The following is a 14,455-nucleotide window of genomic DNA, read 5'->3' on the forward strand; positions in this document are numbered from 1 at the left end:
CTCCGCGGCTGCTAATGGGCCCCTCGTCTGCTCCGCGCCGGGGTTCGCGGGCCGCGAGGGGCGGCAGAGCCCGGGCGGCGGCCCCGGCAGCGCTCCGGCCGGCTCGGGCGAGCCCATGGTGCCGGGCACCGCGACCTGCAGCAGCCGCCGCCGCCGCGCCTGCCTGCCCGGTGCGGAGCTCAGCCCGGCGCGGAGCAGAGGAGGGGCCCATTAGCAGCCGCGGAGGAGGCGGAGGGGATGCCGGAGAGACACAAAGCCGGCGGGGGAAGCAGCCCACGGCTCGTCCCGGGATGGGGGCGCCGCGCCGGGTCCGCCTGATGGTGCTGCCGCGGGTGCTCTGGGGCTCCGTCGCCCTCATCCTCCTGCTGCTGCCCGCGGCCGAGCCCATCTGCCCCGAGCCATGCGACTGCCAGCAGCACCAGCACCTCCTCTGCACCAACCGGGGCCTGCGCACCGTGCCCAAGACTGCCGAGCCGCAGGATATCCTCACCTACAGCCTCGGGGGCAACTTCATCGCCAACATCTCCGCCTTCGACTTCCACCGCCTGGCAGGGCTCCAGCGCCTGGACCTGCAGTACAACCGGATCCGCTCGCTGCACCCCAAGGCCTTTGAGCGCCTGGAGCGGCTGGAGGAGCTTTACTTGGGCAACAACCTGCTGCCAGCGCTGGTCCCTGGCACGCTCAGCACCCTGGCCAAGCTGCGCATCCTCTATGTGAACGCCAACGAGATCGGCCGTCTCAGCGCTGCCTCCTTCTCTGGCCTCGGCAGCCTTGTGAAGCTGCGACTGGATGGCAATGAGCTGGGCTCGCTGGGCGATTCCACTTTCTCAGGGCTTCCAAACTTACTCTATCTGCACCTGGAGTCCAACCGCATCCGCTGGCTGAGTCGCGGTGCCTTCACTGGCCTGGCCAAGTTACGCTTCCTCGACCTCTCAGGGAACCAGCAGACCTCCCTTCGCCACCCCGACATCTTTGGGCCGCTGCGCTCCCTTCACACCCTGCTGCTGGCCAGCAACAGCCTGCGGCAGCTGACAGGAGGGCTCTTCCAGCACCTGCCCGGTTTGGCAAAGCTCTCACTCAGTGGCAATCGACTGTCTCACCTGGCCCCGGATGCTTTCAGGGGGCTGGGTTCGCTGAAGGAGCTGCGCCTGGAGGGGAACCTGCTGAGCCACCTACCTGCCACCCTACTGGAGCCGCTGGACAGCCTGGAGGCACTGGATCTGAGCCGCAATGCACTGACCGCCCTGCACCCGGCCGCCTTCGGCCGCCTCGGCCGCTTGCGGGAGCTCAGCCTGCGGGACAACGCACTGGCCACGCTCCCTGGCGAGCTCTTCGCCTCCAGCCTGGCCCTCTACCGCCTGGAGCTGGAGGGGAATGCCTGGAGCTGCGACTGCCGCCTTCGCGGCCTCAAGCGCTGGCTGGCGGCCTGGCACTCCCAGGGCCGCCTGCTCACCGTCTTCGTGCAGTGCCGCCTGCCACCCGCCCTGGCCGGCAAGTACCTCGACTACCTGCAGGACGCCCAGCTGCCGCTGCCGCAGGACGGCGGCCCCTGCCCCGATGGTGCCTCTCCCTCCCCGCCGTCCCCCGAGGGGCTTGGCGGCAACAACAGTGCAGCGGGGCTGCCCCCAGGCCCACCGCCGGCCGCCTCCACCGCCCGCCTGATGATGGGGGTGCCCATAGCCGCCAGCCCCACGCCGGCACCGCTGCCCAGCGCAGCAGCGTGGCCTCGACGGGCCAGTGCCGCCGGGGTCCCGCCGCTGGTGTCCGACCCGTGTGACTTCAACAAGCTGTTCCTGCACAACCTGTCGGTGGAGGAGGTGGGCTCCAGCTGGGTGACGGTGCGCTGGGCCGTGCGGCCGCACCGCAGCCCTCGCCTGCTGGGGCCGGCGCGATTCCGCCTCCTCTTCGACCGCTTCGGCGCCGCCGTCAAGTTCCAGCGCTTCGTGTACCTGCCGGAGCGCGGGGAGCCGGCGGCCACGCTGCGGGAGCTCCGCCCGGACACCCCCTACCTCGTCTGCGTCGAGGGCGTCCTGGGCGGCCGCGTGTGCCCGGTGGCGCCCCGGGACCACTGCGCCGGGCTGGTCACCCTGCCCGAGGGCGGCACCGCGGCGGCGGCGGGCGGGCCCCGCGGCCCCGACCAGCAGCTGCTCACGCTGGTGCTGCTGGCGGTGAATGCGCTGCTGCTGCTGGCGGCTCTGGCCGCCTGGGCCGCCCGCCTGCTGCGCAAGAAGGTGCTGGGGCGTCGGCGTCGGAAGGCGGCCCCGGTCCACGTGCGGCAGCTCTACTCCACACGCCGCCCGCTCCGCTCCATGGGCACGGGTGTCTCCGCCGACTTCTCGGGCTTCCAGTCCCACCGGCCACCCCGCGGCGCCGCCGCCTGCGCCCTCAGCGAGGCCGACCTCATCGAGTTCCCCTGCGAGCGCTTCACGGACAGCGGCAGCGGCCGGCACGGAGATGAGCACCTGCTGCAGCGCTTCACCGACTGAGCCCGCCGAGGCCCCGGGACCGCGGCCAGCGCGGCGGGGGAAGGCGGACGTCAGTCTGTGAGGGGATGGTGCGGGCCAGGGGTCGCGGCCTCCGAGGGGCAGAGCTGCGGCGTTCAGCCGCCCTTACTGCGGGCCGGGGCCGAGGCTGCATGTGAGACGGGGTTACCTCTGCTGGGAGCTCACCGTTTTGTCAGAAATCATCACTAACCCAAGGAAAAGCCCTGACAGGCGGTAACTGTGCCTTGCCATGAGGAGCAAATGGCAGGAGCTACTGCCAGCAGCAGCCAGTGCCTCCCTTAAGGAAACTCGGAGCTATTAATTTAAGTGTGCTATTTTACAGGTGGTTTCCTCCGACTGCAAGTTGGGAACAAGTTACAGTGAGCAGTCTGGCCCTGTGTAAGGAGCTTTGAATAGGTCTTTCCAGGGCACCAGTCCTTCCTAATCAAAAATCTGGATCGAGGGTCATCTTGTAATTGACCTGTGTGCAGCCAGGGAGTTGTCTGGAAATGTAGGGGGTTTTGCTGAATAGTTTGAAGGCTGAGCCGTTTCAACTCAAACCGAATGTGAGGCAATTCAATGTGCACAAGTGTGCTTTCATACTTTTCTGTAAACGAGAAACAATAATGCAGCTGGTTAGTTCTACAGGAATATATTGCTGACACCACTAAGAAAAACTAACAGATTTTTGTAGAATGTTTACAAATGAGCTATTTTAAAATTGTTTTTGAATAAATACTGCTTGGTACTTGTACACACTAATGTGTGCTGCAGTTGTCTGGGTCCATGATGGTCAGCAGATTGCTGACCTCACATAATCCATCTTCATTTCTAAATGGGTAGATGCAGAGGTGAAATGTTGATGGATAAATAATCATTGGTGCCTTACTTCAGAAACAATAATAGGTGAGAATATTTCAGGAATGTAAAACAATCTTTATCCTAACAGGCAATTCTCTCTTAGCCTTAGCCTACTAAAGTTAGAAGCTTTATGTACCTCACTGTGAAATAAAACATTTTGTGTATTAATCTAGATTATGTGTTTTGTGTAGCTGAGTGAGTAATGCTAGAGTTTAAACCCTTATGCAGTAGTATATAATGTTTGAGTTGTTTTGGTTTCTTGGGTGTTGTGGGGTTTTTTTAAATTAGGATTTTGCTTTTGGTTTCAGAGCAATGCTAATCATTTTATGGTCAGTTGCTCTCTACTTCTCAGCCTTCTTCCTAAATATTTACAGAATGTGGTTCTGTTGTTACAAAATATGGTGGTATAGTTTACATTCGTAATTCTCTCTGTGTGGTCTACAAATGAGCTAGTTGAAGAGGTCCAAACCAGGATTGCACTTTAAGTGCAACTGTTTTAGATGGAGTTTGGTAAATTGTTGAGACCATTGATACAACTTCTGCTCCTTTGAATTTAGCATGCAACCTCAGATGAACTCTTGTGGAACTGAATGGCTTGAAGGAAGTGTTAGTGTACTATGGAGACATTTGTCTCAATATGATGCATTCATTGCTGACCTGAGGTGTTCGTGACTACAAGTTGTTTATTACCATTATTGCAAGTAAGCAATTTGGGGGGTTTCTGTTTTGTTTTTTTTTTCCCCTTTTCATTTTTTTCAGATGAACAAGTGTTTACAAAAGATACCACAGTAACTGGTACCCTTCAGTTGGAGTTCAGTGACTAAATAGAGAGAAAAGACTTTATGTTCTGAGGGAGAGAGTGTAGAGATCATTTGCCTTAATCTTTGTCTTTTAAATAGAGAAAGAAAAAATTGAAGTCTTGTTTCTTGGTCAGTAGCAAGAAGTCCTTTGGGATTTCATTTTGACAGGCTGTAGTTTTCATGAATATCAGGGGCCAAACTCAGTTGTCAGTGTATTAAAATTCACTGCAATAGACACAATGTTGAATGGAATTAAAATTGAGGGAATGCAGTATCAGGTTTCATTTTTTGTTAAGAATTTTAAATTTCTGTTCTTTTGGAGACCTGGGTGCTTTTGGCCATTTATGATTGTGGAATACACCACTGTTTGTTGTTAGAAATGCAGTGGGATTATTGAGTAAAGCTGTGTATCACACTAACATTAGCTGTATCACTGGATATTCTTCCAATGGGAGATGCATAGATGCTGTACATGGTTATAATCAATTATGTCAATAAATCCATTTGCTGAAAGAAAATTTGTGTCTTACATTGTATCTCGTAATGCATCCCTCTTCAATCATGGATTGGCTATAGCTTCTTCATTTGATGAGCACGAGGACTTGGACAGTGTCTCATCATTCTTTCATATCTTTTCATCATACATAATGTTTCCTATTTTGTTTTTAGTATGTTTGGATAGTGCAAACAGTAAAATAACTAAAATGGGCAGTTGGGCAGTTCTGAAACAGGTGGCATTTCTGAAACACTGTCTCAAGATAGACTAATAAGGTGCCATTACATCAGTGAACTAATAGATCCTTTAGGAGGAAAATGAAGAAGTAATGAGTGTTTGGGATCATATCAGTAGTTTATGCTCATTGGAAGTTACAGTTCTGAGGGTTTTTCAGTATTACCAGGCTGATGATATCAGCGTGTCTTGTTCAGCATGTGCACGTTGTTCTAATTAAGAATTCACTGCTTCTATCTGAATTTTTGCAAACATCTGGAGAAACGCTAGAATGAAATGGAACTGGCTTTTCGTTCTAGCCTGGGAGAAGTAGATACATAGATCTGCACGACAGCAACAACAAAAAGTTAGCAGAACAAAGCTGTTGACTTTTTAAAAAGCCACGACTTCTGCACCTCTAGGAATACTTGCAGGCTTTGTCTCCAGATATTACTTGCAGCATCTTTGCAGGGAGGGAATTGTACTAGCAGGTGGCTGAGGAAAGAAATGTCAGTGACCTTGAATGACCGAAAAATGTAAATATAACATGGCTCTATTTTTACCAGTAGTATTTATATGTATTTGGGTCTTTTTTTAAAGTAAGCTCATTTCTAAAGAATGACTGTAAAAACAGCCCTTTCTAAATGGATTAATCTGCCCTCAATTTGTGCTCAAAATGTTTATCTTTCTAGCAGAAATAGAGTTTTACTGCCCTGTCCTCTTATGGAATCCATGCAGCTCGGGGAAGAGTGAGCTCAGTGCTGATCTCCTGCTGAGTAATTACTGAACATGATATATATTAAAGATTGAAAATCATCAAAATATTGCCCCATCAAATTAAGTGGGCTGCTGCTGGGGGTCTGCAAGAGGTACCAGGGCTTCCTTAGTGTCAGCACTGCCTGATTTGGCAGCCTCTGCCACCTCCTGCTCCCCCTCTTCAGTTCCTGCCTCCATCCAGCTGGCATGGTTGGTTGTGCAGCTGGAAAGTGAACTGTGAAACTGATCACCCTGAAAAATACCCTTTCCTAGTAGCTCCCCTCTCCCCTATTTTTCATCCAGCTCAGTTTCTTGGATTCTCTTTAACTCACACAAGTAGTGGAAGTAACAAAATGTGGGTATGGAGTTCAGAGGCAGGAAAAAACAGTCAAAGATGGGAAGCTGCTTAAACAATCTCAGTCTTGACATTCAGTTTGTCCACAGTCTAAGAAAATCTAGGCTGTTCACATTACAGAAAAATCCTATGCAGGTGATACAACTTTACTGGAAATCATTAATGATCTGCAGAATTGAGTGCTTAGAACTTCTCTTTAAGGTCCTAGAAATATTGACGTTACAGCATGGAGCTAGAGAGAAACAATCTGAGGAGAACAGAGGTACAATGGTGTCAGTGAATGTCTACATGTGGATGAACACCCCTCGTTAAAAAGCACCGCTTGACTGTCAGAGCCTGAGTTAGCACAGTTAAATTTATAAAAACACTGATTTCTTTATGCTGCGCTGTTTACTTTTCACAATGCACTGCAAGTCCCAGATTTTAAAATATCATCAACATTTGAACCCTTAGAAGTAGGACTGGGTAAATTATGCATGTCTCTTTCCTGGAAGAGATTTGAAAAATGAGGAATTGGGAGGAAAAAAAAGTCTGCTCCAGGATATTTGTTTGTCTACTCATCAGGATATTTATTTAACTAGTAAACTAACATTTTGATTGTAGGGGATGAGTCTACAAAAATCATTTGTTTCCATGACGGTATCTATTGGTATTTGTAGAAAACTCCACCAGTGAACAAGAGAAATACTACTTGATTGCCAAAAACCTGGCTGCTCCCACTAATTCATGTTTCTCTGCCCACCACGTGTGTACATATGTTGTGTGAGGTCCACAAGTGAAGCTTTGGTTAAAAAAATTATTTTAAAAATTAAATCAGACAAATTATGCGTACATAGGGATATACTTGATTTTTCATGTGGGCAATTCCTTTGAGATTGAGAGAATTTAAATTGTTTTATAAATGCTGAATCTATAATCTGGTATTTGCTAAGTAGAAACGAGGAATAAGTATTAGAAAACACTGCGTGCTGGATGTTGGATTTGTTCTTTTTGCTCCATGCTAAATATAGCATAGTTTTGACAGCCTGTCCAAATACTGCTGTTGTGTTTTTCTCCATAAAAAGTTGAGTTTTCTCAAGTGCATACTTTAATTCCCATAGAAATTAAATTCCTGTAGAAAAATAGTCAATTGTCTTTAAACACAAATATTTATCTTAGTATCATTGTAGATGACTTTATTTATAGAGATGCTCCTTGATAAGTCTTTTAAAATAAATTGATATCTCATTTGTTTTTACAAACAAGACCATAAGAATTTGAATGAATAATACAGTATGAAAAATAGTTGGAAGAAAACTGCTTCAAACGTAATAGAGATATTTATTAACAAAGAGGAATCTGACACTTTAAAGAGATTTTATGGGTTTTTATGCTGTGACACTCATCTCCTTTGTTGTTGGATTTTTAAAAGTACATTTATTTATAGTTTGATAATCTATGTGTAATAATTTTATGTTGTAGAAATAAAATGTTTGTTGTCCAGAAATGGGGAGACCCCCACATATATAAATCTCAAAAGCTATTGAGTATTAAAAAGAAAATCGGGGTACTGTTAAAAGCATTTATTCTCACCAAAATATTGCCTGATTTTTCATTGCAAAGTGCATTTGAAGTTGTTGCCAAGTAAAGCAGTCCTTAGCTAATAAATTAAGTGGTGTTTCTTGACTTCAGATATAGGTGTAATCTTGTTCTTTACTTTACCAAGGTGGTTTTTTTAATGTCCAGACAAACATAATCTCTAGTCGCTTTTTTTTTCCCCAAATATTTCAATTTTTTGTATATTCAGTATTTCAAAATACTTAATTGCACTTCCGAGATCCATCCATGGGGAACCTGTACCAAGAGAGGATCTGAACAAACATTAAAGCAATCTGTCAGTCAACATATGTATAGCACTTTGTAATGTAGCAAGTGCTCAGAGGCTGTGAAGTGAGTGGTTTAATTTTTAGAATATTGTGAAAATGAATGCCCAACAAAACATTCATGCAGAGTCACAGCTGTGCCTTCTAGTGATGGCAAATATATTACTGTAGTGTAGCACCTTATACATCAGTCTGGGCTAGTCTAGTTCATTTTGGTTTGCCATGTGAGACTAGAAAAAATACTTGATTATAAGACGAGAATTCAAGGAAATAGAGCAGATAAGCTTTTTGTGAAGTCCTTGGCAAAAATCCTGTTAGCCAGCATTTTCCTGGTTCACTTAACTTCTCATGGGTGAAATTTGTTTCATTGTCATTAGTTGAGTGTATGTTTGTTTATTTGTAGTAAATATTTAGAATGAATTTGAATAGCTGAAGAAGGCCTGGATACATATAATAGATAAAAATCACATACAGGAAGATAATGAGACAAGTTTTCTCATTGAGAGATTGATTTATCTCCTAAGGGACAAATAGTTCAGGGTTGTTGTCTTTAAAATAAACCTGAATGCCAATTTTAAGTCAAGAAAGGAATATTCTTTCTGGAACATGAAGAAGGTAGGAAGGTTGCAAATAGTTACATTAGTTCCGTGCCAACAAGAGCAAAGATCAGCATTATGTTAACAAATTTTATTACATGGAGAAACACGTGTATCCTATCTGGATCCAGAAAAGTTTGCTGAAATTGTATCTGTGATTCATTGTTACACTGCTGTACTTCATCCTGACAGTGAGAAAGACCTCTTTTGATATGTCCAAATCCATATTTTAGTACAATCTTTAGCCTCTCATCTGTCATTGTACTATTGATGTATCTATGATTGTACCATTTATTTTCCTCATCTTACTAGATATTTAAATATTGAAGTTAAAATTTTAAAGTTGCTCAGCACTGTAGCGGCTTCTATCTGACTGTTGTAAAACGATTTGAAGTAGGGGAGGATGCCCAGTAGTGATACCAATCGGATGAAAGGTCAAAAAAAAATTACTATAGAGGAAAAGAGGAAAAGCAGCATGCTTTTAGGAAAAAAAATGTTGTTTATAGCTGAAGGACAACATGGTTTATTTGCTGTTACTATGTCTCGATCTAAATCTTGAGCAAGCATGCTGCAAGACAAGGAGCATATGTTAGACTTATGAGACAGTTTGGAGTGTTGCTCAGTACATACAGCAGATGTTCTAGCATGCCATTTTTTTCAGCAACAGCTTAATCCTTCTTCTGTTTTCACTCCACGAGAGTGAAAAGACTTCAAGACTCTTTATGTAGGTACCCATCAGTAATAGCTCTATGCTGATGGAATTAATTGTATTGGAGGACTGTGCTCTAAGATGTTCATCTTAAAAAAAAAAAATTACTTCTCAGATCTGATCAACTTAGAGAGATGAACTTTAGTGTTAACTGACATGGAAATGTCTGTCTCAGCTGATAATTACCAAAGAGGGGGAATCTTTGGTATTCTCTGAAATTTGGTACACTCTGAAATTTAAAGACATTTACCATAAGGACCCAGTTAATTAATTTTCCCCTGAACCAAATTTCTCCTCGTCCTCTTGTTGCCTAAAAACGTCTACGTATTATTTAAAATAGTTTGTCAACACCTTCAGTTTTTCTTTCTCCCAGCACCACTCCTGTATTAGGTGTTTGCAGTATAAATCTCTGTTGCGACTTTTAAATGCAAGTGTGGCAGAAATAACTCAGAGCTATCTGTACTCACTGAGTTCAATATGCAAATGAATGGAGTAGTAAATGAGCCAAAAATCTGGAACCTCCCAGTAATTCCTGTAAGCCTGATGAAGGTTCTGGGATCCTTGCTCTACAGTTGTATTTGTGCCTTCCACTTGAGTGCTCTTCCTGGTGTAGCACAACCTTCTACTAGCAAGTTATTCCTTGGCACAGAGGGCTTTTTAAAGAGATTTGGGGCATTCAGGCCAGCAGATGTTTATTTTTTTCCTATCTCATCTTTAAATTCTGTATAATGGGAGTTTGTTTTGGTTTGTTTTATCTATTTTGAAATAAGAGATAACAGCCATTTACAGTCTACAGATTACAGCCAAAATACAGTATTTTTAGAAAGAAAAGGAAGGAATAATGAATTTTAAATAAATCCTGCTTAAATGGAAGTTATTTTGTTCAGCAATGATTTGTGACTGGAATGGTTCACTGAGATCCCACTGATACTGTTCTGTGCACGAAGTGCAGAGCCTTTTGGTTTTCTTGCCATGATATATCCCTAAGAACCTGAGACTGTAGAGGTCCAGCAGAAAATAAAGACATCCCTTCCTTCCATTTATGTGGCTTAGATGGAAAAGAGATTCAGGCTCAGCATCTTTGCCAGAATGGCTAAGAACTTTATTTATTCTGTGACATATATGTGGACCTAAGCTGATTTTGTAACTGGAGTTATAAGTAGTATTCACACTAAAGGGAGCATCAAAAAACAGACATTTTTGAAGACAAAGCCTCCTTAATTTTCCTCTGTGAAACTGAAGTCGGCACAGACTGAAGTAACTGGCAGTTTGCTGAAGGTGCTAACAGCTCTTTGAGATGTCTGTAGTATATAATTGGGTGCGCTTTCAAATAGTCTCTCATATATTTTGTTCAGAAGTATTTAGAGTAAGTCCCAGGCAGAAAATACTAATGAATTCCAAACCATTAGCCTGCCCTGATAGTGACCTACTCAGATGTTGGATTCATTTGGTTTTATTTGCACTTGCAGGTGCACCTGAGGCATACCTGAATTTCAGTCTGCTCATATGCTTTTATCCAACCTGCTAAAATCACCTACCATTCCAATTAGCACAGCTGTACCTCTAAATCTCTGCCATTCTCACAAGTTTTTACTTTTAGCCTTTTCACTTATACCATGGTAGAAAATCATCTTAATTTACAACCTCCTAGGCCTTGAGATATGCAGTTGCTTATGAAACAGGAGAATTGCCAATTTTTCCAACCTTCCAAACACAGTCAAACTCTAGCAATCAGAACAGGTTTGTTTTGGTTGTTGTTTCCCACACGCACCCCCACTACCCCATGGTAAAAACCATGATGGATTAGAGCTTTGCCAAAGTCTACCAGTAGCGACAATAGTGGCAGGACTTAAATGTGTATGCACTGGAATAATCATTTGGCTGTTCAGATTTGGAACTCTACAAAATTTGAGCATGTGAAGAACATCACTAGAACTGATTTTATACTTCAGGACTTATCAGTTATTATATCGTGGGTTTTTTCCCCAGAAATGTTCTTTGTCCTCTTTCCTATTTTATTTTGCTTCTCCACCTGGCTTTTGTATTAATGCAGTAGGAGTGATTGGAATATGTATTTAAGGATGCTGAGCATCCAGTGTGTCTGAGAAGCTGGAGGTGCTTAGAAAATATGATGCCTTACAAAATATGCAAAATATAGATTTCGAGAGGCATCCAAGTTCAACATTATAGACATTACACGGATAGCTGTCCAAATTCATGCGTTATATTTCCGTATATCCCCCTGTGTATCTCCTGTTATCCTCCCTGTATATCACTATTAGCTCCCTTTTGTTTCTCTTTGTGGTCTGTAATGAGGTGTCAAGTTTTGTACCTCGTACATTGTATTTCGACCTGGTACTACTGTAGCCACTCAGGTTGCTTTTTTCTCCAGCATGGCCAGTACATATATTGGGTATTGCTTTTATGCAGTATCAATAAAGTATAAGAGAAGAAGAATTATGGATTTAGAAAATGTGTTTCTTGCCTAAAGCTTTATCATTCAGCTGATGATAGTGCAGGTAGACAGCCCCAGTGATCTATGTTATCTCTTTGGTCTGATTCTTCAGAACAACTGCTGCACCTCCTGAGAGGAAAAAGCTGCTGGGCTTCTCCTGTTCTATGTTTGTGATCTTTTCCTTTTGGTTGAAACTAGTTTCTTAAGTTTCTTGACAGAAAGAGGTAAAATCCTGACATACAGGCCAGTGGTAGGGCTTTTATCACCTGTGTATGTTTTCACTTCAAAGAGCTTGTGTAGCTGCCTGTTTTACAGACAGTGCCCTTTGGACCAAAAGTGATCAAAATCAGACAGGAAGAGTCAGAAATGAATTTTTGTTCAGGAATCTGAATATTCAAACCAAGAGCAATTAATACATTATAAAGAGAAATTCTGGATCTAGCATAATTCTCTAAGGCACTAATTTCATTTTAGGCAGCTTCTCTTGCTGGTTTCCCTTCAGATCTCTCCCTCTCTCCCATGCCACCCCTCTGTGCACTGCTGGCATCAGCCGGCATTTCTCAGAAGCCTCTGGAAGTTGATTTGCTTCTTGGGTTTTGTTTTGGGTTTTTTTCTGCTGTAAAATAGGCCTTGTCCATGTCCCCTCCTTCTTTGCCTTTTTAGGTTTTTAAACATCAGGATTATGGCAACTGGGTCATTACAGCAGAGCTGCCAAAACTGGTGTCATGACCTGTGTGTTTTGGAGTCAGGGGTTAGAGTTGATGCTTTATCTGCTTAACTGCAATGCTGAAACATTTTAAACAACCTTTGTTTCATAATTCTTCTGCCCTTTATATGTCCTCAAATGGTCAATTTACTCTTCTGAAAAAGTAAGTGAAGTTTTCCTGACTCATCTTTTCCATGTAAAGTCATTATGTCTGACCCATAAATATAAACTTCCAAAGAGCACATACTTTGCATCTGAAAACGTCAGAATGGCATGTATTTTCCTGAGGGGACAGAAGCTCTCTCAGTATATCCAGGAAGATGTTATTAACCACCCATTTAAAATTATGTGATGTTAAATATCATTTTGCAAAAGGGATTGTTTTGGAGAACAGCATTGGATATAACTAAAACTATGTTTATTATATATTAATAACAAATTTAAAGGACAGGATTAGAGCATAAACCCACAGTTGTTTACGAATCCTCCAGATTAAATAGTTATTCCTAGAATTATTTGTTTTATTGGTGCAAATGCATTATGCCAAACTGGTGTAGCACAACTGACCCTAAGGCAACCCAGTTTTTGCTAATTTCAATGGATCTACATCAGACCTGAACTTGAGCCAATTTTTCTATTTTCCTGCTTCTGCTGCAAAATTTAGCTGTGGATATTAAGAAGAATTGATGGCCTATTTAAATAGGAGTCTGATTAAAAAAATCAATTGTTTATCTCTTTCATGTAGCTGTGAAGTTATACTCTCATAATTGGTGAAGCAGTGTGTGAAACTGATTTCCAGAAAATATTCATCTGTGATTCAGCTACACCCGTTACTCTTCTTGGAAGATCACACGGAAAATGAAGCTACCAAAAGGAAACATCTGTTTGTATCTAAAAACCCAAATATTTCTGAAGTTTAGCAACATGAATTCTTCTTGGGGCTGCCACCTATTATATTCAGCTCTACAGCAAATACCAAAAGGATACTTGAGGTGACCTTTTGTATCAGATTAAACAAAATGAGAAAACACTTGGCAATCACACTTCCTCTGCAAGGCCATGGGAAACAGCAGAGCAGAGGAACAGATACAGTAAAAACATATTAATTCAATCTAGTTTGCTTTAGAAGAGTCCAGCAGTGAAAAGAACAACTAACTGTGAAAAACCTGAGGTCTCTGTAATTTGGCACCTCTTGAAGACTGTCTAGATTGTCCTGACAGGGGCTATGTCAGGCAGCAGTAATATGAGGGGATGGAGAAAAACAAAGGACTAGAAAACATTATGTGAGAAATGGTTTTCTTTTAAAAGCTACTTCTTAGGGGGTGAATGTCCCAGTGGACTGCAGTTTTGGTATCAGTGTTCTTGCTGCATGTTAACACATACTGGGTTTGAATATTTTTTTCACATAGTTCTTTAAAACATTGTGTGGATTTCAAAGTTCCCTGTGCTTCAGTTATTCTGTGACTCCCTTGTTTGTTGGTGTGCTAAGCAAAGCTGGGGGAGGGAAACAAACTGTAGTTTCCCAGAAAGGTTAAGCTGGCACACACCAAAATGCTGTTAAAATGACAGTCCTGTTTGCTGGTGGATGCTCATCCCCTCCATCTGTGCATCCAGAACACGCTGGGTAATAACTCAACTGATAGTATAGGTTGCTGCTCCTTGCTGCTTGTTGGCAAAGTAACTGGGTTGTTTATTTGCATCTGACAACACACAAATAATAGGAATAGTCAGGTCTACCAAGCAAATTATAGATCTATGATCAAAGGACATCCCATTCTAAAAGGTGAACAGATGAAGCAGTCTTCAGGGAAGGGAGGATGAATGCAAATGTTTACCTGTTATAATGATTTGCATTATTATGCAGTAGGTCTATACTCCAAGGACTCACTGAAGGAGGTTAAATTTTAGACCTGCTGTGCAGTAGTTTGGTTTGCTCAAACTGGTTGTTCAATACCACCGGTGATTCTCTGCCTCTTGCAGTCTGCCTCCATGGTGCCTTGCTCCACGCTGCTGCTTTCTGTCCAAGCACATTCTGATCTCAGAGTCCTTCCCTGTGTGCAAGGGCTTAACATCTGCAGGCTTCTCCTAAATGGATGGGATGCCATGGACACCCTTCCTCTTCCTTCCAGAGGGGAGCAGCTGCAAGAAGAGTGGGAAGGCATG

The 14,455-nt window shown here is 44.0% G+C and overlaps 1 protein-coding gene across 1 annotated transcript; it reads left to right on the forward strand.

The window, feature by feature from the left end:
- The first annotated feature begins 72 nt into the window (after positions 1–72).
- Positions 73–4,662, forward strand: TRIL (TLR4 interactor with leucine rich repeats). Its single transcript, XM_042043607.1, has one exon. The coding sequence runs from the start codon at positions 291–293 to the stop codon at positions 2,484–2,486; it is 2,196 nt and encodes a 731-aa protein (XP_041899541.1). The 5' UTR covers positions 73–290; the 3' UTR covers positions 2,487–4,662.
- The last annotated feature ends 9,793 nt before the right edge of the window (positions 4,663–14,455 follow it).

The sequence above is a fragment of the Corvus kubaryi genome, unplaced genomic scaffold, assembly GCF_017639235.1.
Source record: "Corvus kubaryi isolate FWS band 111438036 unplaced genomic scaffold, C.kubaryi_AGA036_p1.0 37398, whole genome shotgun sequence".
NCBI lineage: Eukaryota > Metazoa > Chordata > Aves > Passeriformes > Corvidae > Corvus > Corvus kubaryi.

Excerpts from the sequence above, each read along its gene's own strand:
- TRIL (XM_042043607.1), top strand. The coding sequence starts at position 291 with ATGGGGGCGCCGCGCCGGGTCCGCCTGATGGTGCTGCCGCGGGTGCTC.